The sequence below is a fragment of the Colius striatus genome, chromosome 14 (assembly GCF_028858725.1).
Source record: "Colius striatus isolate bColStr4 chromosome 14, bColStr4.1.hap1, whole genome shotgun sequence".
Lineage (NCBI taxonomy): Eukaryota > Metazoa > Chordata > Aves > Coliiformes > Coliidae > Colius > Colius striatus.
Genome location: NC_084772.1, coordinates 1,134,365 through 1,158,414, shown reverse-complemented (window position 1 = coordinate 1,158,414; position 24,050 = coordinate 1,134,365). Strand labels below are relative to the sequence as shown.

Here is a 24,050-nt window from a genome sequence, read left to right as displayed (position 1 = left end):
ACATAGAGCAGTTGTTTGAAGACACCAATGCCTCTTTGCAAGCAGCTGTGAGTGAGTGGAGGCAGAGAAGCAGGGAGGAAAGGACCTTTTCAGATGGTGCTGAGCAGCTAGAGAGCTGTGGTGAGCCCGTGGATGCATGGCAGCAGGATGAAGCAGCTGCATCATGAGAGCACAGTGCCAGACAAGAGGCTGAAAATGAAGTGGGGAATCCCAGCATGTGGGTGATGCCTCTGCCAGGAAAGTGAGGAATGGGAGAAAGTGAGAGAGACAAAGAGGCCAACAGAAACTGAGATGAAATGTGAATTCTGACTTTAATACAAGAGAAGAGAAGAGAAGAGAAGAGAAGAGAAGAGAAGAGAAGAGAAGAGAAGAGAAGAGAAGAGAAGAGAAGAGAAGAGAAGAGAAGAGGAAGAGAAGAGAAGAGAAGAATCTGCACTGTCCTTTGGAGAGAGTCACCAGGAAGCACAGCCTCTCTCTGCAGCAGTAAATGGTGTCACAGTTTACTGGTGAAATGTCTCATATTCACTTCCTTTGGGTTTCCAGCAGTGAGGGTGTGCAGGGCATCACCAGGCCATAACAGCCATGTGCATCACTCACTGCAGAGCTGGTTTGATGTGTTGTGCCAATTCCATCCTGACCTTTTTAGAGCAATAAAGCGTGAAATCCTCACAGAGTTATTCTGTCTTCTGTCTGAGTTATTAATGCTCATTGCAGGTCCTCTGGAGTTCTTTACCTCCTGGCTCCTTTGGTGCTCCACTTGTCAGACTCTTTCCCTCAGAAAACTGTAGTGTGAAACTGGAGATTGAGCTGTGCAGCTTTGGTGGGAGCTTGTGTAAAACTCCTTTACATTTCAAGTGCACTATATAAAACCATCGAATAGCTCCATGAGAGGCAAGAAATGCTTGCTGACTCGTGCAAGACTCCTCCTGACATCACTGGGCAGGGTGAGCCTGAGGAGTTTACAGGCACAGCTCAGACCTGCTGTCCCTCCAGCATTCCTTCCCCCACCTTCAGCAGTAGCTGTGGCTGGGCAGGATCTTGGCAGGGGCCATGGCCAGGACAGCTGACCCAGGCTGACCAAGGAGATATTCCATCCCATATGACGTCAGCTCAGCAAGAGAAACTCGGGGAGAGGAGCAGGAAGGGGGTGTAATTCATTTTGGCCTTCCACAGCAGGCGTCTTGCGTCCCGCAGCCCGGCTTCTGGGGAAGGGGCCGGACGTGGCTGCTGATGGGAAGGAGAGAGGAACAGCTTGATTTGCTTTGTTTCCCTTCTCACATGCGTGGCTTTGCTATTTCCTTCTAAAACTGCTTTTATCTCAACCCAGGAGGCTTCCATCTTATTTTCTGCCCTCCCTGGCTTGCTGAGGAGGGGCTGATAGAGCACTGGCATCCAGCCAGGGCCAAACCACCAAAGATTCTCTGATTGTGGCACAACACCAATATGACTGAACTGGAAATATATTTTAGATACAGCCCCAATCAAGATCCAAAATCTATGTTTGCACAACACACATTCCCCAGTTGGCTTTGGGTTTCTTCCTCTCCATATGTTTATGTCAAAGTGGCTTTCAGCTGCTGACATAATAGGACTGCAAACTGAAGAAGTTACTGACAGGGGAAAACTTCTGTGCACAAGACAGAGCAGCTGGTGTGTTGTTAGAACAGCACAGGAAGGGCAGGTCCATTTCCACTTGCTCCCATCACATGAACTGCCACAGCTGTTGATTGGCCTCAGGTGGGGCAGCCTGGCCTCAGCTGGAATGTGAACACCCACATTGGTCACTACTCCACAAGTACACGCAGGACAAATCCCTTTTGTGTCAGTAAGATGCTGAAAGAGCAAGTCAGTGGCTACAGTGCAGCACCAAACATCAAGAACACACGATTTCGCCTGAAGGCTGGAAAACTCAGCTTGAGAATTCCAGCTTAGTCCTGTCCCAGTCCTTCTGTGGCACCTGGTACAGGACCCACATTTAAAAACCAGCAGCTGCCTCTGTTTGTTCTTCATAGGTTTTTCTTAGCTTTTAAGGAACTTTTACATGATTCCACACACGTTCTTCAGCATCATTCCCCCTCTGAAGGTCTTTTGTCAGTTTCAGACTGATGCAGCAGAAACTAATTGGCTTCATAACATTTAGCAGCCGTGGTGTGGACGGTCCTTAAAAGGCTGCTGGAAGGACTAATCTTTGTGGTTGGAACCATGACTGGGATTGGGATTTGCACAGGTTGTGGAATATGTGGAAGTAGTAAGAAAATCTGCCTCCTCCCAAAGGGGCAATTGAGAGCAAAGCCTCAACCAAACTATTTAGCAGAGAAAACGGAGAAGCACAGAGCCCTTTGTGTCAATAGCTTCTGATACTGTTCTCCTCCTTCCTTTGCCATTTGCCTTCATTATCTCTGGCTGCCCATGGAGGCTGCGGCTTTCGGGGGGGCCGGTGGGCCAGACGCGCTGCAGGAGGTGCCAGGGTGCTGTGCAGCTATGGGGCAGAGCTGCCCTGGCTCTGTCTGTGCTGCTGACTTTGCCTTCCCCTCCCAGGAGGGTGGTGGGAGCCAGTCTGCCCTGGCCAAGCACCCGCTTTGGACGTGGACACCCCAGGTGGGGAGGGATCAGGGCTGGGGCTGAAGGCACCAGAGACACAGCCGGCACCCAGCAGCAGCCAAGGGAGCAGCCAGGGCACTCCAGGGATACAGCCTGGCTCCTTGGGCCTACAAGCAGAGATGCAGGGAGCACCAGAATGTCACAGCATCACAGGATCTCAAAGACTGGAAGGCACATCAAAAGCTCATCCAGTGCAACTCCCCTGCCAGAGCAGGACCACCTAGAGCAGGGCACACAGGAACACATCCAGGGGAGTTTGAATGTCTCCAGACGTGAGACTCAGCAACCCATCTGGGCACCCCCTTCCAGTGCTTTGGAACCTCTTCTGTTCCAGCTTGTACCTGTTGCCCCTTGTCCTATCACTGGCCATCACTGAGCACAGCCTGGCTCCAGTCTCCTGACACCCACCCTTGATGGATTTGTAAACATCAATCAGGTCACCCCCTCAGTCTCTTCTCCAAGCTAAAGAGCCTCAGCTCCCTCAGCCTTTCATCACAAGGGAGATGCTCCAGTCCATCATCTTTGTAACCCTGCACTGAACTTTCTCCAGCATCTCCCTGTCCTTCTAGAACTGAGGGACCCAGAACTGGACACAATATTCCAGATGTGGTCTCACAGGGGGAGGAGAACCTCTCTTGATACCGCCCACAGTCCTTCTTATCCAGCCCATGATGCCATTGACCTTCTTACCCACGAGGGCCCGTTGCTGGTTCATGCTCATCCTGCTGCCCACCAGCACCCCCAGCTCCCTTTCCCCTACATGACTCTCTAACAGTTCATTCCCCAGCCTGTACTGGTACACAGAGTGATTCTTTCCCAGATGCAAGACTGGCTACACTGGCCTTGGTTGAATTTTATGAGATTTTTTCCCCCACCTCCTTCAACCCTCCAGCCTCTCCAGGTCTGGTTGGATGGCAGCACAGCTCTGGAGTGTCAGCCACTGGCTGTGCTGCCAGTCAGCAGGATCTCGATGGATTGGAGAGTTAGGCAGAGAGGAACCTCCTGAGGTTCACCAAGGAGAAGTGCAGAGTCCTGCATCTGGGAAGGAAAAACCCCCTGCACCATGACAGGCTGGGGGTTGAACTGCTGGAGAGTAGCTCTGCAGAGAGAGACCTGGGAGTGCTGGCTGGTAATAACAGCTGGGTGATTTCCCTTCCCCAGGGCTGGCCACTGGACAAGGTGCTGGTCGGCAGCACTCTCAGGGTGCAGGGCTGGGCCCAGGACAGGCCTTTTGCAGGCACCACACTTCTGGAGGCTCCTGCTAATGCAGTTCCTGGGCACTGCTCAGAGAATGAGGGCACTTGTCCATAATTGCTAATTTTGGTCTCTCCCCATCACTCAGTCTGGATCCCTGCCCTCTTCTTTCACCTCCTTCCCCTGTAGGACTCCTTGTCTGTGTTTTCTAACCCCTCCCTGTGTGTCCTACATTCTGTTGCTGTTTTTCCTTTCTCCTCTCCTGCTCCCTGCCCTTTGCCTTTTTCTATCACCATGTTGTGCTTCCTGCCCTTATTTTCCCTCTCTCCCCCACAGCCTGTCCCCACTTTCCTGCCTGTCTCTCTTGCTCAGCTGGCTGGAACTTGTCTCTTCTCTCCAGGCCTCCATCCTGCTCCTCACCCCCTTTTAGCTCTTCCTCTGACTCTCTCAGCCCGTCGCTGTTCCACCTTCCTGCGCCTCCTTCTGCTGATCCACATCCCTCTGGTCCTCGCTCTCTCCAGATGCCTTCCCTTCTCTTCTCTGCACCCTGCCTTGTTTCCCTGCCTCTCTCTCTCCTTTCCCTTTTCCCTCTGTCCTAATCCCTGTCCCATTGCTCTGTCACTCCACTCTCCTGCTGCCTTTTCTGTCTCTCTGCCCCCTGTCCCGCTCCCTCTCCCTGCCTGTGTCTGTGTATCCCATGTCCTCCTTTCTGCCCTTCCAATCCTCTCTCTGTCCCTCTCTGCTGCTGCTTGTTGCTCTTTTTCCTCCTGCACTCGCTGTCTCCTTAAGCTCCATCCCTTTCCTGCTCTGTCCCTCTGCCCTGCTCCTCCCCATATTTTCCTCCTCCTCCTCCTTTGGCTCCTCCTGGGGCTGGGCCTGTGCAGCCCCGGGGAGGCGGCCATGGGGCTGCAGGGTCAGGGGGGCCTGGCCAGGGGCTGGTGTCCCTGCAGGGTCAGGCAGCAGGAAGGAGGCCCCGGGGCACGTGGGAGCTGTAGGCCTGGGGCACTGGCTACCGGCTGGCCATGTTGGCTCCTGGGCCATGTGGGAGCTGTAGCCCTGGGCAGGGGCTGCCAGCCGTCCCTGTTCATTGCTGGGCGCTCTGGGAGCTGTCGCTGCCCCCTCAGCTGCCCACAGCCGTGTCGGTGCTGTGAGGCACAGGCTGTGCTGCAGCTGTGGCCTGGCTGAGGTGAGGGCTGGGGCCAGCCAGGCCCTTGGGCAGCTCTGGGGGTGTCTCCTGCCTGCTGCCCACCCGGGGCTGGTGATGGGAGCTCCAGGCTGGAGCTGGGCCTGGCTGGGGCAGCCCCTTGGTGACCCGAGAGCTGGGGAGGGGCAGGAGATGGAGACAAGGCCCCGGGCACAGGCCCCGGGTGCCCCAGCTGCCAGAGCCCCCGCAGCCGCCCCAGCATCTCAGTCCCTGCCCTGACAACAGCAGTGTGTGGTGCTGGTCGCTCTGGCAGGGCTTTCACTCCATTTCCCTTCTCCCCACAGGTGCTGGGCCAGAGGTTTCGCAGGCACAGCCCGGCCGGGAGCTCGCCGTCCTGGCTGTGCCGCTGCTTTGGCAGCCGCCGCGGGGCAAGTTCACACACCCAGGTAGGGACCCTGGTTTGATGCCAACCTGATGTCCTTCAGGAGTGAAAAACACAGGGTAGTGTTGGCTGGTGGTTGTTGTTGTATCTCTGGGATTGATGTGATGTGCCTTTGTTTCCCTCAGTCACGTCTGTGACTGATCCCAGCAGCCCAGTACAGGTGGGTTACAGTTGGTGTGTTGGCAATCTCCACCTGTCCTTTTGTGATTGTCTCTTCTCTCTATTTCTCTACAAAGCCTGTGTTTCTCCTGAGAGTGCCTCGGTGGTGAAACACTACTGTCCTGGCAAAGATCTACCTCAACACCTTCATGACACGCAGCTCCAAGTCAGCAGCAGCCTTGGTTTTGCAGCCTTTAGCAGAAGGGAATGTTTGCTACTGCATTTGGGAATGCTGCTCTCAAAATGTAGACGAGAGAAGCAAGAATGGGCTTGTTCTGTAGAAGTGTGGACTGGCCAATTTGATCCTGCCATAGGGAAGTGATGCTGCAGATGGGTGCAGACTTTGTGGCCCTCAGCAGAACAACAGCTTGGATTTAATTTGTTGACAGGGTAACTTGTATATTGGAACAGGCACATGAAGGACCTGAGCTAACACATGCATTTGGCAGGATTGCAGGAGAAGCGTGGTGAGTCCTGAACTTTTGGAGTGGTTTCTTCAGGCTACACAAATGCACAGCAGAGCTTTGGCAGGGTGGTGAGTAAACCTTGAGTACTGACTTGGTTCACTTTTCTGATTTTTAGGCCAGGGAATCATCTGTGTGAATCAAACCAATCAATTAGCTCTGTAGCATTCCTGGTAAGTTTGTTGTCCTGCAAGCAGATCAAAGGCAAAGAAGTGGGGATCCCCATCTGAACCATATGTGAAAGCCTCAGTGCCCAAGTCTGCAAAGTGTCCCAAGGAAGGGTCTAAGCCTTCAAATGTAAAGGAAATGGTTGAAGCCAGAAATCTGAGTCTTTGCCATTGAGGCCAGTGTGGAATGAAACAAAATCTGAAATGCTTTATCAAAGGGTTCCCTCTGATCAGAGGGAAAACTGAAGCTGGCAGCTGTGTGAAAGGTATGGTGGGTGAGAAGATGTTTTAGAAATGCAGATTTCTCTAGAGCAGCAAATCTTTGTCTCCTGTCAATGGCCTTTGTCTGGTGGGGTCAGTGCTGGTGACCTCAAGAGCATGCATCTGCCTCAGGGACCTCGTGAAGCTTCAGGGCCCACAGGAATGAGACTGTGCAATGGACCGTGCTCCCCAGAGGAGATTTCAGAAGAGCCCTTTCAAACTGGTACAGGATTACCCTTTTAAACTGTCGGGATTTGGGGTTTTTTTGTACACAGAGCAGGAAAGGGTGTGTGGTGATGTGCATGTCAGGAGGTGACACAGCATGCAGACAGTAACCAGACATCTCACTAGCAGGGTTGCTTTTGGCTAGGGGGTTGCATGATGTTGTGGTTGAAATGCTTATCTGGTGCATGTTGCAAGGTTCTGTGCTTGTTTATATGTGACAGCAGTGTGCAATAGAGAGTTATTTTCCAGAGGAAGCCACCGAGTGACTGATTATTCAGGTTACGGAGGTTTAGTCATAAGAGCTCTTTCCAATGGTGGAAGTACTCCTTAAGCAGTGGGTACATCTGTGAGACCAACGCAGGCCAGGGAAGTGGAGGGAGAGGCACGTTCCCCTAATTGCTTTCTAGCTGGCCATAACCACAGTGTTTGTGGTCAAAACATGAGGCAACGATGCTCTCTCATGGACACAAAGTACAGTGGGAAAAGGCAGGATCATTGCCATCAGGGGCAGGAAGGAAGGTGCCCGACTGACTGCTCTGGTTCCTTTGTTCCAGCCGTGCAGCAGTGCTTTGGAGATCTCCTCTGTCAGTTGTGACAAAGGATCCCAGCAAGTATTTCTTTCATGATTTATGCAGTAGTGTCCCATAAAGGCTCAGATTGTTATCCAGAGTATGAACAAAAAAAGCATGTGTGCCACTTGCTGCAATGATAGAAGAATGGTAGAATGCTCTGGTACTTTGACCACACCAGAGTCCTGGTCTGGCAGTGGCTGCTAAACCTATTGCAGAGGAAGGAAAACCAACTGTGTAATATTTGTGAGTAATTTTATCAGCCTTTTAGGCTGATAGTGACCTGGTTAGTGACCTGAATCACCTTTTCTAATGTGCTGTATCTCTGGAACCACTCTTGCAGAATCAAGTAGCGATGTGCTTGCTAAAACCCTGTGGATGGCTGAACAGGTCTCATTCAGGTGAATGTCTAAATGGTCCCATTTGAAAATCCTTTCTTTGTGTGTTGAGACTTTTCTCCATGGAAGTTTTGCCCAGAAAAACCCCCAACCCAAACCCTTTGGTGAGTTCAGTGCATCAGTCCTGGAAATATCTCCTGTTAGTTCCCCAGTGCTGGCTGGGTGCTGTCACAGTGACAAGAACAGGCACTCTAGAGCAGATCTCCTACTGGGGACCTATTCTGATAACAGAGAAGCAGTTGGATCAATGACCTTCCAGATTCCAGGTGCCTGGTGTTACCAAAAGTAAAGCCCCTGTGTTCTTTCTCTGAGCAGAGTGAAAAATGAACAGAAAATGTGTTTGTTTTCCACTTTCATGTTGATAAGTCAGAACCAACCCTCCTGTCTGCTCTGGATCCTTCTGCCAGACCCATTCTGTCTGTGCCCTAGAGGTTTATGAGCCTGACTTGCTTATTCCAGAAGGATTTACTCTCTAGGACTGCCTTTGAATCCCATCTGCTACTACAGGGCCTTCTCCTGGATATGAGTTTCTGGTAGTGTCCTAGAGAGACTCTTGTCCTTGTTTCAGGTGGGACGTGCTTACAGTTGCCTGATGTGTTTTTCCCAGTCACTCTTGATCTTCCCAGCAGGACACATTTCTTTGTCTCACCCAGAGTATTGATTCTGGATCCATTCCAGTTTGTGGTGAGATTTCTTGTACTAAGCCAAAGTGGGACAGATCTTCCCGAGGCTTTTCTTTGCCAGACTTGGGGATGTTTTCCAGCAGCTCTGCCTGTGCTGGAGTTCCCAAGCTTTGTGGTGTTCAGCATCTCTGAGGTGTTTCAGTCCTGTTTGGACACTGGGCTTGGGCACAGGTTGGTCACTGGCTCAGGCTGCTTCAGTGATGTCTCAGCTTCTTGCTTGCATGTAAAGCAGAGGGGAATGGCCAGGGCCCGTTGATAGCACTGAGAGTGTTTTCAGAAGAGGCAAGGACTTGCTGAGAAGTTTTAAACCCCTTTTTCTGCACAGATCTCTCTTTAGTCTGTCCCACAGTATGTCCAGAAACAGGCAGACAGCTCCTCCAAGCAGAAGTAGGCTGCTGGAGAGTGGTACACTACAACAGAGTTTCCACTGGCTGTCTTTGGCACATGGTGTGCTCTCTGCTTCCTGGGCAGCATCAGTGTTGTGTTGGTTTGTTGTGCTTTCTGCTTGTGGTGGTGTGCTTTCTGCTAACACTGTCTTTGTGTTGCAGGCTGTGCTGAGAAGGGAAAGCATTGGCTTGTGCCCTGTCCTGAGAGCTCATTTCCACGTGGTCAGCACAGGAGCCAGGTAGGTGTGTTGGTAACAGCCCCTGTGTCCCTGCAGGATGGGCTCCTGCCATCCTGCTGTCAGCAGCAGTTGTTGTGTGTTGCCTGTGTCAATGGAGGGATCATCAGCATTTAGAGAAAGCGTCTGCACGTGCCCGGTTCTGGGTGGGCTGTGCCCAGCCCTTGGGAGCAGTGAGCTGCTGTGAGCTTTGTTTCAATCCAGACGTGGATTCACACTCAGCTCTTCCTCATGTATTGGAGCATGTCTCTGGGGCAACTTTCCCATTGTGTGGCTTCCAAAGTGTGTTTGGTGTAATGTAAGAGCTCCCATCCAGCTGCTGTCAGAACTGGAGGGTTCTATAGGAAAGCTGCCTTGCAGTGCCACTGTCTGGGTTTCTCCAGCTGAGGACTGTGTCTCCCCAAAAGCAAGTGCACATTTGTGTGGATGGAAAGCAGGAGGTGTCCTGGAGCTTGCTGAAGTGTGAGCTGGCCTTTAGGCTGCTGTTGTTTGTGCAGGCAGGATATGTTGCTCAGCAACAGGGGAGAGAGAAATGCTTTTAAAACCAGAAGAGTGTAGAAATGTCTCAGGTGCTGCTGGTGTTGCCTCAAACAGAGGGTGTCTGGCTGGGACAGCAGTCTGTGGGAAAAGTGGTTTGACCCCAAACCTGTCTTTATGGGCTTCCCTTCCAGCTGCACCTCATCCCTCTGAAGATCATCCCATCCCCACAAAGCCCCCCTCAGGCATCACAGTGTCCCTGCTCACCTCAGAGCCACCCACTTCCAGCAGCTGCCTGCCTGGGACACAGCATCAGGGTCAGCATTGTCCCAGGAACAATAGACAATGCTGCAGTGACAATGGCAGGAGTTCCTGAAATAGGTGGAGCCTTTGGAGGAGGAGAGACAGCCTGGTAAGGAGGGAGTCACAGCAAATGAGGGGATCAGCCCTGAGCTGGGGCTGTGACATTCCCTAAACTGGGACTGAGCCTGAGTGGAGACACAACCCCGGCTGCTGAGCATCCCCTTGGGTGAGCGTTACAGCTGCGTTGGGCTTAGAGCCCTGCTGGGCTTTAGATTAAATCCTGTCTGTTTAGGGTTAGGACTGGGTTGGAGTCCCATGGGGGTTTTGACCATGTCATGATGAGGTTAAATCTATCTATTTATGGTTAGGCCTGGGTTTGTACCCCCTGGGATTGGGGCTAGTGTAGGATGACTTAAACTGCTGTATACGTAGGGTCAGGACTAGGTTAGGATGTTGGGGTTTCAGGTAGGTTAGGCTGAGTTCAAATCCTGCCCATTTAGGACTATGAATGGTGAATGCTTAAAGCACTGCTGGGTTTTGGGCTGGTTCAATGTTAACTGATGCGAGATTGATTTCAGGTTTAAGCTGGTTTTAAGACCCTATTGAGATTTCATTTCCAGGATAACTTAAGGTGTGTATATTTAAGGCTCTGTCTGTGTGAGGGTCAGGGTCCTGGTTGGGCTTGGTTAGGGTTAGGTGAAGTCTGTGCTTCCAGCAGAAGCATCCTGAGCTTGGTGCCATCAGCACTGTGCAAGGAACAAGGATGTCAGGATCAGACCCTGCTGGAGAGCTGGTACCCAAATACGTTGCTCTTCTTCAGCACATCAGCCCTGTAGCTGTGCTGGGGTGTGGGTGAGCGACCACAGGGCGGTTAATGGGGACTGTCCTTTGCCCTTGACTTGAAGCCAGGTCCCTAGTGGAACATGACCCTGACAACAGACAGCAAGGGCTGGTTGGGCTTTAGGAGCTCGTTAGATAGTTGTAGTTTGGCTTTTTGAGTGTTGTTAAAGAAGGCAGAAGATGGAGTGTAATCCTTCAGAGCACTCCAAGTTTTTCCATGCCAACCCCCATTGCTTGGGGTGTGTGTGGGGGGGTGTGTGTCTGTGTATCTGTGTGTCTGTCTGTGTCTGTGTGTGTGTATCTGTGTGTGTGTCTCTGTGTGTGTGTCTCTGTGTGTGTGTCTGTGTGTGTGTGTCTGTGTCTGTGAGTGTGTATGTGTGGAAAGTGCCCAAGGGAAGGGGGAGGTAACCTGCAGCAGAGACTGGAAGTGGAGGCAACTTCAACATACAGATGTCAGTCTTCAGTGTGTGGTTGCAGGAGAGTCATTTGGATCAATCCCTGTGGGAAGTACCTCCAAGTTCTCAGCAGGCAAGAGAGATGGAGAGAGCTGGTGCCATGCCACATGGAGCTGCATGACTGGGCTGTGTGTCCCTCTCCTAGCTCTAACTCCTTCTGCACCTCTCCTCTGGAGTGCCAGGAGGAGAGAAAGGTTCACAGGGTGTGAGGAGCATCCCGTTCTGAAGTCAGGGAGCTTTCTCTTGCTGGATAAGGAGAGCTGTCAGCTCCCACAGCCTTCCCTAAGAGGTGAGAGTTGGACTCCACCTTCTGCAGGAAGGTTTGTGGCTTTTACTTGAGCTTTATGGGCTGGGAAGAGAATTTGCCCTTCTCAATACCTTGACTGGTATCTGATCTAATATCTATATCTAATATCTTTATCTAATTTACAGCAGAGTGGAACTTTCCCAACTGCAATTGGCTGTTTCCTCTCCTGCTCTAAAGGTGGCTTTTCCTATCATTGTTCACACCCTGTGACATTGCTGAGAGTTTCTCCTGCTCTGTAGTTTTCCAGAAGCACCAGTGGACTCATCTTTATCAGCTCCTGAGGAGCATTAGGGTCACGCTGTCCCTGGGCAATGGGAGCCGTAATAGTCACAGTCTGGGATTGATTTTCAAGCCAGAAGGAATTAAGTTGCTGTTTGGGTGCGTGGTGACAGTGTGAGCACAGGTGCCCGCGGTGTCTTTGCTGCAGGAACGGTGTGAGGCGTGCGAGCGGCGCTGCGCTGCGCTGCGGGGGCGGCGCGGGACGGGCGGCAGCCGGAGCTGTCCCTGGGGCCGCTGTGCCCGCGCTCGCCGGCGCCCGCTGGCAGTTGCCGCCCCAACGGCGAGTTGCGGCCGCTCGTCCGGGGGCTGCTGCCGCGGCTCCTGCGGAGCGTCCGAGCGCTGTAAGAGAGCGAGAGGTCCCTGCGCTGCCCCGCGTCGCCCTGCCGAGGGGTCCCGACATGCTGTCCTGGCTGGCTGAGCTCTCCTCCGCTCTGCGGCGGGAGCTTTCCCGGTGCTGTAAGTGAGAATCGCCCCTCCTGGAGCTCCTGGCCATCGGCCCTACCTGCTCTGCCGGCCCCCTGGGGCAAAGCTCTGGCTGGCCGTGCCTGGGATGCTTTTCCTCTCTGGCCTCTGGAGGGAAAAGCACAGCGGGAGTCCCTAAGAGCAGGTCCATGGCACCACCTGGCTGATGGTGCCAGTGAGGTGTTGTCACTGCTGCTGGCCTGGGGAGCTGATGGGTTGTCATGTCAGAATCCTTCCTGCCAGTGCACGGCGTTCATTCTGGACTGGGTTTCATCTCAGGTCTGCAATGCCTGCTGGCATTGATTGATGGGGGAGCATGGAAATGTTGGGAAGGGAGCTCAGAAAGGAATCTGCTGTTCTCCCCATGTGTGAGCTTCAAGGCCCTTCTTCCCAGGACAACCACTCCTCCCAGTCCAACAGCCCAGGGGATGGGGGATGGGGGTTGGGGTCAGTTCGTTACAGATGGACGTTGCCGCTGCTGCTTCTCAGGGGGAGGCCTCCTCACCCTTCCCCCTGCCACAGTGTGGGGTCATGTCAGAAACCTTTCTGTGAGTCCATGGTGTTCAGACTTGGCTGTGGTCCATCTCAGGTCTGCAATGTGTGCTGGGAAAGATTGATTGATGGGGAGCATGGAAAGGTGTGGAAGGGAGTTCAGAAAAGAAGCTGCTGTTGTCCCCACGTGTGAGCTTCTGGGCAGTCTGCAGGAATCTTGCTGTGTTTGAGCCCTGTGGTTGTTTTAGTCTAGAATGGCTTTCAATGTGCTGGTGGTGGTTTAGCCCTGGCTGGGTGCCAAGTGCCCACCAAGTCGTTCTATCATTCTCATCCTACACTGGACTGGAAAATGGGAGATAAAACCTGAATCCTAAAACACGTCCCTGACCCGGGGGAGTCCTTCTGTCCAGGACTCCCACTCCTCCCTGTCCAACAGCCCAGGGGATGGGGGATGGGGGTTGGGGTCAGTTCATTACAGATGGACGTCACCGCTGCTTCTTCTCTGGGGGAGGCCTCCTCACCATTCCCCCTGCCACAGTGTGGGGTCCCTCCCACGGGAGACAGTCCTCCAGGACCTTCTCCAGCGTGGCTCCTTCCCATGGGCAACAGTTCTTCATGAGCTGCTCCCACAGGGCTCCTTCCCACAGGGTACAGCCCCCAGCGTGGGTCATCCACGGGGGAAACTGTCCTTCAGGAGCAGACTGCTCCAGCGTGGGTCCCCCTGAGATCACAAGTCCTGGCAGCAAACCTGGTCTGGCCTGTGCTCCTTTCTGCACAGGTGCCCAGGTCCTGCCAGGAACTTGCACTTTCTCCTCTCATCCTCCTTCTCCTCCCTCCTTCTGCAGGGTTTCATGTCACAGCTGAAGATGCAAGTGCTGCAGAACAGCAAGCTGAGGAAGGAAAAGCAGAAGTAGATGGTGACCCCAACGTTTCCTGTGAGGTCAGTGAAGCTGGTGGCCAGCCAGAGCCAGCTGAGATACACTGCATTCCATAGGAGAGCAGAAAGGGGCGTTTCCGAAGGCAATGCTGAGCCTGGGAAGCAAAGCCATATGGAAGCAAATGACTTTACACAGAGTCTGCAGCAAAGCATCCCTCTCATGCACTCCAGGAGAGCCCAGAGCACCCGCAGCAGCAGCAGCTGCAGCCACACTGGCTGCTGGGGATATCCATCACCAGGCTGGGGGTGGGGTTAGGCATTGCCTCCCCGGCTCTTTGGACCTTGACTTCAGCGTTAGCAATGGTGGCTTTTCAGCATCCACGTCCCTCCTGCTATTTCTTCTCTTCCTGCAGAGGGACAGAGGTGTTAAAACAGAGTCTCAAGGCCACCCTCAGCTCTCTTCCTCCGTGTGGGTCTAAATACATAATTGATCACATACCTTGTGCAACAGATCCATGAGAGACACTAAAGGGCCTTTCTCTCTTGGCTCTGTTGCTCATCATCTGTCTGCTGAAAGCCAGAGCTGCTTGTGAAACAAAGCAGACTTCTTCTGAGTTGCACCAAGAAGATTAAGGATGACACATGAACTTGAGGCTTCTCCTAAGCTCGGAAGCTGTCAAGAAGCTGAGATGTCAGGCAACTGGCTTGCATTGCTCTACCATTACAGTGGCAAACCAGATCATGTTCTCTCTCTGTGTCTGTTGCCCACAGTCATGCAACTTGTTCCGAGACCTTCACTGGTGGATTTGCCATCCCTGACTAGAACAGAGCTCTGTGTTTCTGTCTAGGAGTGAAAAGGAGACGTGAGGTCACCTGGTGTGTTGATGTTGGAGTGAGGTGAAGAGAAAGGTGTCTTTCAGGGTTGGTGCAGTGGATTGCTGTCAGCTACCAGTGTATTATGGACAAGCTCCTGGCAAGTGGTGCTCAGCTGTCCCCCAGGTGTTGCAGCACAGCAGTGATATGATGGGAAGGTCTCAAAACTGCGAATTGCTGTGGCCTGGAGAAGGGTGTGAGAGCCAACAATCCTTTTAAGCAGTGTTGTAACTGAGTCTCTGATGCTGGGGCTGGTGAAGTGCTTGCTTTCTGTGTGCACACAGGGGTTGCTGTTGCTGTTGCATCTTGTGTTCATCTTTTGGAGGCAGGCAGGTGGCAGCTGGTGGTTTGCAAGCATCTGGGGTTGCTCAGCAAGCTCCGACCCTCTAATCGGCAGAAACATCAACCCCAAGGGCAGGTCCTAATGGGGATGTTGGTGAGGTTATTGTCTCCATGGGGAGAAAGAGAGAAAGAAAGAGTACGGGGTCTACTGAAACAGAGCTGTCCCTCTGACTGTCAACTTGCCTGAACTTCAAAGGTCACCCATCCATGGGTCCCATATGTGCAGGGGCTCACTGAGACCTGTGGATTCCATGTGTGTGTGAGCTTGGCTGCAGTTCAATATCTCCTGTGGGAAATCTCCTTCAGGAGCAGCAAGGCCATAGAGTGGCACCGGACTTCTTGTGCAGAGGATTCGCTGCAGAGGGGACAGGAGCCAAGAGGGGTATCTGTGCCCCTGACCTGGCAGAGTCCACACCTCTGAAGGATGCTGGTTCAGGAACCCTTCACAGGCTTGCAGCTTGGTTGAGGAACATCTGCCCTTAAGGACAATCTGCTCTTAGAGAATGTGACTGCCCACAAATGGGTGCAATTGCCATCAAGTCACACTGGAAGCCCAGCTTAGAGTGGGCAGCCTTTGGTCAGCCTGGGCTGTGGCAAATGCTGCCCCAGAGGAAGGATCCCTTCCCATTGCTGCCTGCTCTTCTGCAACGTGTCTGCAGGGCTGGTGTCACACGTGCTGGACGTGACAGCCGCGCTCGAGGCACGTGTCAGGGAACAGCTCTCTCTGATGCACTTGTTTGCCTTCTCCAGAGCCAAGCAAATGCCTGTGTCAGTAGTGTCTGATCCTTTTCATGATCTGTGGCTACTCTGGACCTGCCAGTCTGCTTCTGTGAGGTGGCCACTCACCCTCCAAGGCAGGAGCCTTCAGCCGGGGAAGGAGCAGCAGCCTGGGAGTCGCTTGGAGTCGTTTGGCAAAGTTCTGTGCCAGAGGAGGGTCTGTGTGCTTTTGCTTTGACTGTGTGGTGCTCTCTTCCATGGAAGTGATTATAGTTGAGAGAAAGGCATTGCATCTCTTTGCTGATTGTGTTTCAATGCAGAAGCTCAATGTAACTGCAGGTTGTTTTCCAGAATGCAAGTCAAGACTCCACACCAAAGGAATCCCAGGAGGAATGCAGCAAAACCATCCTGGAGGTTGGGAAGCCAGTGCCATTGCCCTGTCTGCCAGGCCTTCAGCAGTCAGGGCCTGGGAACCAGAGCTATGTGGCCCCCCTGAAGTCCCAGACAGGTAAAAAGGACAGAGTTAAAATCCCTCACAGCGCCCACCTCCCAAACATGTGTCTGTGTGGTTGAGTGGAGGGTGAGGCAGGTTAGCAGGGACTGAATTCTCTGCAGGCAGCTTTTGCTCACTGAATCTCTCCAGGGTTTCCTTTCCTGCTGGTGTCAGCAGGGCTGCTGCCACGGACCTGGTTGGACAGATGTCATTTTGTGCAGCCACTTCTCTGCCAGTGGCCTGTCAGTATCTGTTGGAGTGAGTTGGCTTCTGTTCAGCCTCCTGCAGCATCAGCAGCGCTGCCAAACACGGGTAATGGAAGGAGTTGATCCTGTGTGTGGTGGTGTAGGGGCCAGAAGGAGTCTGTGGAGGATTCTCAGGGTTGCAGTGGGTTTGCAGCACTGACAGAAAGCTCTTGGTGTGTTGGCACGGGGGTGTGTGTCACCTTTTGGTTGACTTGTCAATCAGCTCGTTGGAGTGGGAAGCGGTTTTCTCAGATGAGCCCTCCAATGTGATTCCCCCAGGACAGCCTCTCCTCTGCAGCTTTTCATCTTGCCATTGCTGAGCAAACTTGGGGTTTGTTTTTCTTCTGTTTTCCAGCTGCTGCAGTGTCTGAGAGGAAAAGACGGAGAATGGGAAGCTCCAGCCTGGTGCCCAGGAAAAAAAGCAGAGGCTTAAAGCAGAGAATGGCTGACATGGAGAAGAGCTCAGCAGGCACAGGGTGAGCTGGGGCAGAGGCTGTGAAGACAGGAGGGCTTCAGGAGTGAAAGCCATCCCTTCCTTCTGTTGCTAGGGATGGAATACCAGTGCAGTGAGTTGATGCTGCCAGGTGTGCTCAGTGACAAGGACATTCATGCAGTACCTGGCTGTAGCTGCTGACTTGCACCACTGGGCATGGGTGTAAAGGGAGGGTGAAAACACAGAGGAGAAGACAAATGGAGCCATCCCTGCGTGGGACAGTGCCCTGACCTCCTGTCCCATCTCATCTTGTTCTGGTGGCTTTTATGACTTGCCCCACGCTCCTGGGTTTCCTGTAGCACAGGAGCATCCCACTATAATCACAGGGCACTGCAGCTCCTTTCTGGGGCAAGTTCTTACCAAAGGCTGTAAAATAGATTGGTCTGTGTTTTGACTTCACTCAAGTGTATCTGTGTTTCAAATCTATTGCCTTTCCTTCTTTGGCAGAAGATCCACACTGTTGTGTATTTTGAATGGTTCTGTTTTCCAAAGCCTGACCCAGGCACCAGTTGAAGCAGCTCTGGAAAGTGTCCTGCTTGTCCTGGGCTCTGAAAAGGAAGAAAAGGACTGAGGGGTCTCTCCAGTTGCCAGAAAATGTACTTCACCTAGAGAAAGCTGAGATGTAGCTTCTCTGGGTTTGAGCAGCCCTCTGAGCTTTCTGTGCTCACTTCAGACCCACCTGGGTCACCAGCAGGTGTCACTGAAATCAGGAGGAAAGTTCTCCACAGCACTGAGAGCTGACCAGCAGGCAAGTGCTGTGTTTGGGCCCAGGCCACTGGGGGATGGCCCCTCCTGTTCCATACAGATGGACCAACCTGCCTGCAATAGGGACACAGATTTGCTCCATTTCCCAGACCTACTTGTCATCTTGATGCCATCGTCACACGTGCGGTTTCAGTCTCTGAGGGGCTTCTGTGAGGGGCTTTGGTGGCTCATAGTGATGTCTGGTGCTTGAGTAAGAATGTCCTTTGGCTGAACTCTTCTGGAGGCTCTACATGGAAGGTGTTGGTTCCTTCTTTCCAAGTGAAGGTTTAGCTTCTCTGGCTTAGGTGTGAGATGGGCGAGAGACACTGGCTTTCCTTCCCTCTTCTTTCTGTTTCTTCATCCAGCCATGGCAGTATCCCTTTGTCTTTGGTGTTTCACCCCTTGGCTCTAGCCAAGACTGTGTTTCCTGCCTGCCTGGGCTGGGGGAGCTCAGCTTCTGGCCTTTTCCAGCATGTTTGTTCACGTCTGTCACACCTCTCCTGTGTTGATGCCGATTGTTTTGTTTCTCTGCCTTCCCCTTGTCCCTCCTTTCTAGCTGGCTCCTGCCTGGCAAGCTCAGGAGAAACTGTGTCCTGCCTTTGGCATTGAAGCACAAACCCAAGCTGGGCTGGGAGGCTTGTTTCTTCGTTGTCCTGCTCCTGGGGGCAGTGGTTCAGACCCCTGAGCTGCTGCTGCTAGAGCTGCGGTCAGAACGATAAGAAACGGTGGAGCGTTGGTGGAGGCTTGGGCAGAGGGTTTGAGGGGCTGTGCTCAGCCTGGGCTTCCCAGCAGGAAGGCCTCAGGCATCCTTGATTCAAGCTGCTTTTTCCCCCAAGCTAGCAGGGAATAAGACGGTACTAGGGCTTTTCCTTTCCTTCATGACTGCTCTGAATAAAGCCCCATGTGCACTCCCCAAAGACTGGTCAGTATGAACAAGGGCCAAGTCCAACAGCAGCTTCCCGTGGGCCGCTTCTCTTTGCAGCCTGCTCTTTCCAGCCCACCTCTTTGCCTGTGATTATATAGTGCTGCAGCCTCTTCCTTGTTGTTGAAGGGCTGGCTGGAGGATGGGATTCAGCTGATGTTCCTCTTGCACGCTTTCTCATGGGGAATGCTGCTTCTCTCTTGCTCTTTTGCAGTCTCTTTGATTCTGTTGGCATGGATGTCAGTTTAAAGAACATGGAGAGTGAGACTCCAGCCCAGTGCACTGGCCTGAGCTCTGAGGTCTGGGTGGCCCTGGAGACAAAGAAGACTCTTGAAGAAACATCTAATGAGAGGCCTACCCAGACAGAGAAGGTGCTGAGCAGGTGAGAAGATGGATGGCTTTGCTTGTGGGTCACGAAACAGAGCCCTTGCACGGGAGAGGCTGGGAGCCTGGCTTAAGACAGCACTGCAAGTGCTTGCTCAGCTTTTGACAGGGCTGTGGAGGGCAGTTTGTGCTTTGCAAGAGCTCAGCACCTGTTGATTCAGAGCGTGGCTTGTGAGGTCCTGCTCCAAATGGGAATATTCCCGAGCACACAGAACGATCTGTAAGGCAGGGTGGGGACAAAGGAACCCTGTTGTGTCCTGAATGGCTTTCAGGCTTTGACTGCTCCATGATCCCAGGCAGTAACGCTGGGCCAGGATGGCACTGGAGGGGCCCATGGCTCTGGGGAGCTTTCCTTGTGTGACACTTCTCTTTGTGCCCCTGGCAGAGACATCTCCCGGGGTTACGAGCGGGTCCCGATTCCCTGTGTCAATGCTGTGGACAGTGAGCCGTGTCCCAGCAACTTCAAATACATCGTGAAGAGCTGCTTCACCTCCGCAGTGGCCGTTGACAGCAACGTCACTCATTTACAGGTGAGGCTGCTGTGTGTCCTGTGTGTTGTCCTGCCCTGGGCTGTGCATTCAGAGGTGCTGCAGTGCACTGCAGCTCAGAGTGGGGTTTCCATTCCAGATGGGATTGTCTGGTCCCAACGTTGCCAGCAAATTGCAGCTGGGGCCGTAGCCCAGCTCTTGCCGTAGGAGACAGGTTCTGCTGGTCTTTGTTTCCGAGCCCTGAGCCATGCTCTGAGCTCAGCCGTGTGCTGTAGCATCAGACATGTGGCGCTGGCTGCTGTGGCTCCTGTTCAGCCTTCTGCTCTGTTCTGTGTCTGGAGAGTCAGTGAGTTGTTTGGGGCCCCTCCTCGTGCTGTCGCCCTCTGAGCGCAGCGTCCGGCCGAGGTGTCCACTGTGATACCAAAGTCCTCCAAGGGCTGAGGGCTGTGAGAGCAGAGGTGAGGAAGTGTGGGGTGAGGGTGAGCCTGTCTGAGCCCTTGTCTCCTGTTGCAGCGCTGCGCGTGTGCGGACGACTGCTCCTCCAGCACCTGCGTGTGTGGGCAGCTCAGCGGGCGCTGCTGGTACCGGCAGGTGAGGACACAGAAGCGTCTCTTGGGTCAGAGCAGCGCTTGGAGCTGCCACTCGCAGCCTTGGGGCTGGATAAGAGCGCCTTCCAAACAGCTCCTGGCACAGCAAATCTCTCCCTGTTGGAAAATGCCTCAAGTTGCAGTCTCAGCTCAGAGGGGTGTGTGGCAAGAACAAGATGTGAACTCGGGGAAGCTGCTGCTTGTTATTGGAGAGTGTTACTGCCATGGGAACCCAGCCATCAATGATGGCCACGTGCTAGAGAGCATGTAACAACCCTTCTGTGAAATCAGCTTCCGTTTGTGAAGCACACAGCAAATGCTGCCATGTGTAAACCAGGGGAGGGGAGAGCAGAGGCATTCTGCCTGCTTCACTTTGTTGTGATCCTTGGGGATGGGGGCAAAGAAAAGGTGTCTTAACTGCAGTATTGCCAGAAGCCTGGTTGGGTTTGGGTAAGTGCTTTTGGAGCTTTGGGGGAGTGTTGTTTGGGAAGAGAATGTGGTTCCCAGAGCTTGGGAGCACTGGGCTAGCGCTCGGGAAGTGTCGGCTTTGTTGCAGAGATAGACTGAGCATCAGCTTGTCCCCTGCAGCACTGCAGAATGCTCCTAGTGACGATGCACAGCGTTCTGGTGCTGCACAGGGTGATGCCAGGCAGCAAAAGTGGAGATGGTGCCTTGCTGGTTTGAGGGAGGTCGGGGTGAGGCTCTGCCTTGGGATTCTCTGGGCTGTGTTTCTACTTGGGCAATCTGTGCTCCTGCTTGCCCTGGTCACAGTGGGTGACAGGAAGAGCCACTAACCCAGTCCTGAATGCCTCTCCACGTCAGGACGGCCGACTGCTGCCCGGATTCAACCAGAGGAACCCCCCGTGTATCGTCGAGTGCAACCCCATGTGCTCGTGCTGGCGAACCTGCAGGAACCGCGTGGTGCAGAACGGGCCCCGGTGAGAGGAGGGGCCAAGCGCAGCTTCCCTTGGCAAGACCAACACCAGCCCCTCTGGGCCTGCCATAACCCAGGGAGCCCAGAGGGAGCTTTCCCCAGCCCTGGAGATCATCCTGCCCTGAACTCCAGTGCTGGCTGAGCAGGAGGCAGGGTGACTCACAGGATTCTTTCTCTGCCCATACACTCCCTCAGTAAAATGCCACAGAGCAGCTCTTACCCAACAAGTTTGCAGCTGCAGCGTTTCTTCCTTGTGTTGCAGCCAGGGAGCTGGAGATGATGGAGCTGCTCAATGCGCTGGGCCTAGCAGAGGGCTAAAGGATCAGAGCACTTCCCCCTGCATCCTGCAGAGCTCTGCTGCCTTCAGTCGCCGTGGCCCTTCCCTGCCTTCCCCTGAGTGCTGCCTGTGCACATGGAAGGGAACTGCTGAGGGTGGGATTCTGGTGTCCCACGTGCCCAGCCCCAGGGAGCACCTTCAGCTGTAGCAGGGGGTTGTGCTGGATGATCTCTGGAGCTCCTTTCCAGCCCCCCCTGCTGTGGCATTCCGTGATTCTGTGCCCAGAGCGGTGCTGGAGTGAGCTCTGTCAGGGCTGGGGATGGAAATGCTCTTGTCTGTGTGATGATGGGAGGTTGCTGCCTTTCTGCTCCCGTCTCTGGGACAAGCCATTGTCTTCCTGCAGAGGGCTGCCATCAGCATGTTTCCTTTGCTCTTTTGCAGGGTTCAGCTACAGCTGTTCCGCACACGAGAGATGGGTTGGGGCGTGAGAACCATGGAGGACATTCCAGCAGGAACCTTTGTGTGCGAGTGAGTGATTCAGCTCTGGCCAACCCATCCCTGTCCAAAGGCCTGGGGGCTGCTGCCCTTTGCCATCGAGTTGGAACGGAGCCGAGCGCTGGCTCTCAGGCAGGAGCTGTTGTAGGCTTTAAACTGGCCCATGGGCTCTGTGACATGGTTTGCAAAGGGTTTCCTGGGTTGCAATAGTGTGGTGAGTTCAGAGCTTCTACACAATGGAACTGGTCACAATAGCTGGGGAAACACAGGAAGGGCAGACACAAGCATCTTGCTTTGGGCTGTGAACAGCACAGACCCTGCAGTGGGGTGCAGGAGAGCCAGGGCCTGAGCCTGACCATGAACGTGAGGAGAATGGGACTCACGTGCTGATCTTGGCCAACTGCTGTGCCTGGGCCGTTCCCTTCTCTTCCCTCTTCCTACAAGGAGAGATTGCAAGCCAGGGCTGTGATGCCCCAGCCTCTCACTGCTGCCTTCCCTGTGTGCCGCAGGTACGTTGGTGAGGTGATCTCCGATGCCGAGGCAGAGCTCCGTGAGGACACCTACCTGTTCGACCTGGACAACGAGGTGCTGTGTCTGAGGGGTGTGTCGAGGCCAACCCGGGCTCTGGCCTCTCCAGGAGAGCAAAGAGCCCGTTTGCCTCCATCCTGCTGCGCAGCAGGATCCGAATCCCCCTCTAGAGGAGGGCTGTGACCTCCCTGGCTTTTAGTTAGGAGAGAGTGTGTGTGAGGCGAGGCTGAGGCTGGTTCAGGGGCCACAGCCCAGCAGCGCTGGGCCACCGCGGCACGTGCTGCCAGCCCCGGGTTTGGTGCTCGACAGAGGCTTGTGTGAAAGCCGTTTGGGCAGCCTGAGCTGGGCTGCTCAGGGTTTGTCCCTCGAGTGTGGACACGCAGTGTCGGCTGGGTGGGCTGTCAGCTCTGTAAGTTCCTGCGAAAGAGCTGAGCTGGGAGACTGAGCAGAGCCCGCTGCCTTCTCAAGGGCTGCAGCAGGTCAGGCTGGCAGGGAGCCGAGGCCTGTTGTGCTGGGAGCTGGCCTGTGCTGCCCTGTGCGGGCTGTCTCACAGCAGAAATGTCAGCTTGGGAAGTGCCACCTAAAGCTTAGAAGCAACGGTTTCACTTCAGGCAGGAGACGTGTACTGCATCGATGCGCGTTTCTATGGCAACATCGGCCGCTTCATCAACCATCACTGCGAGCCCAACGTCTTCGCTGCCAGGGTCTTCACATCCCATCAGGACGTGCGCTTCCCCAGGCTGGTCTTCTTCAGCGCGAGGGACATCAGAGCTGGAGAGCAGCTTGGGTAGGTGCCGGCCCTGGGCCGCAGGGAGGATGGAGAGCAGAGGGACGAGCGCTGGGCCGCTGCGAGCTGCTGGGCTCCAGCGCTGTGTTCCCGGGGCCGTGCCCCCGCCGGCACTCGCCATCCCCTGAAGCTTTGCCGAGCCCCAAACGGTGGCGGCGCCGCGGGCTGCCGCCCCCCCCATCCTGCAGCTCGGGCTGCCCCATCCCTTTGGCTGCCCCGTGCTGCTGCTCTGCACTGAGCCCGGCTCCGTCTCTCTCCCGCAGCTTCGACTACAAGGAGGATTTCTGGGCCGTCAAAGGCAAATCCTTCAGCTGCAAATGCGGCTCTGGCAGGTGCAAGTACACGAGCTGGGCGCTGGCCAAGCGCCAGGCGCGCGCCCTGTCCCGCAGCAGGAAGCCAAAGGAGGCCCCTGTCAGCAGCTGGGCGGCAAAGGCTCCACGGCACAGGCACTGAGTGGGTGTCACCCTGTGTGCTGGGCTTGGCAGGGAGAGGGTGAGCTGTCCCTGGCACTGCAAGGGGCTGTGGGCAGGAGAGAAGAGAGAGAAGAGAGAAGAGAAAAGAGAGAAGAGAGAAGAGAGAAGAGAGAAGAGAGAAGAGAGAAGAGAGAAGAGAGAAGAAGAGAGAAGAGGGAAGAGGGAAGAGAGAAGAGAGAAGAAGAGAGAAGAGGGAAGAAGGAAGAGAGAAGAGAGAAGAAGAGAGAAGAGGGAAGAGAGAAGAAGAGGGAAGAGAGAAGAAGAGAAGAGAGAAAAGAGAGAAGAGAGAAGAGGGAAGAGAGAAGAAGAGGGAAGAGGGAAGAGAGAAGAAGAGAAGAGAGAAGAGAGAAGAGAGGAGAAGAGGGAAGAGGGAAAAGAGAGAAGAAGAGAAAAGACAGAAGTCAGAAGAGGGGATTAGGAGAGGAGAGGAGAGGAGAGGAGAGGAGAGGAGAGGAGAGGAGAGGAGAGGAGAGGAGAGGATGGGGGTTTGGAAAGGAGACGGGTGAGAAACGGAAGAAGAGGACAGGACAGGGAGAAGGGAAGGGAAGGAGAAGGACAGGAGACAAGGGGAGTGAAGTAGAGGAGGAAGACTAGGTGAGGGGAGGGTAGGGGAGAGGAGGGGATACAGGGAGGAGAGGAGAGAAGGGGACTGAAGTAGAGGTGGAGGATTAGGGGAGGGGAGGGGAGAGGATTGGAATTGGGGGAGGAGACGGGATAAAATGGGATGAGAGGAGAGGATCGGGGAGGATCGGAGAGGAGAGAAGAGAAGAGAAGAGAAGAGAAGAGAAGAGAAGAGAAGAGAAGAGAAGCCCACAGCCTGACCTGCAGCTCTCCATCAGTGTGGGAC

The 24,050-nt window shown here is 54.1% G+C and overlaps 1 protein-coding gene across 1 annotated transcript; it reads left to right on the top strand.

The window, feature by feature from the left end:
- Positions 1-2,409: 2,409 nt before the first annotated feature.
- LOC133626771 (histone-lysine N-methyltransferase EHMT1-like) lies at positions 2,410-23,183 on the top strand. Its single transcript, XM_062007827.1, has 11 exons — positions 2,410-2,598; positions 5,284-5,385; positions 8,856-8,932; positions 18,465-18,632; positions 19,020-19,164; positions 19,636-19,713; positions 20,532-20,647; positions 21,362-21,448; positions 21,925-22,000; positions 22,555-22,730; positions 22,994-23,183. Exons 1-11 carry the CDS (start codon positions 2,410-2,412, stop codon positions 23,181-23,183), a joined length of 1,404 nt encoding a protein of 467 aa, XP_061863811.1.
- The last annotated feature ends 867 nt before the right edge of the window (positions 23,184-24,050 follow it).

What these genes read in the sequence shown, in the direction of transcription:
- LOC133626771 (XM_062007827.1), top strand. Translation starts at nt 2,410, where the DNA reads ATGGAGGCTGCGGCTTTCGGGGGGGCCGGTGGGCCAGACGCGCTGCAG. An exon ending in GTGGTGCAGAACGGGCCCCG is followed by an intron (nt 20,648 to 21,361) that starts GTGAGAGGAGGG and finishes GCTCTTTTGCAG; the next exon opens with GGTTCAGCTACAGCTGTTCC. An exon ending in TGTTCGACCTGGACAACGAG is followed by an intron (nt 22,001 to 22,554) that starts GTGCTGTGTCTG and finishes GTTTCACTTCAG; the next exon opens with GCAGGAGACGTGTACTGCAT.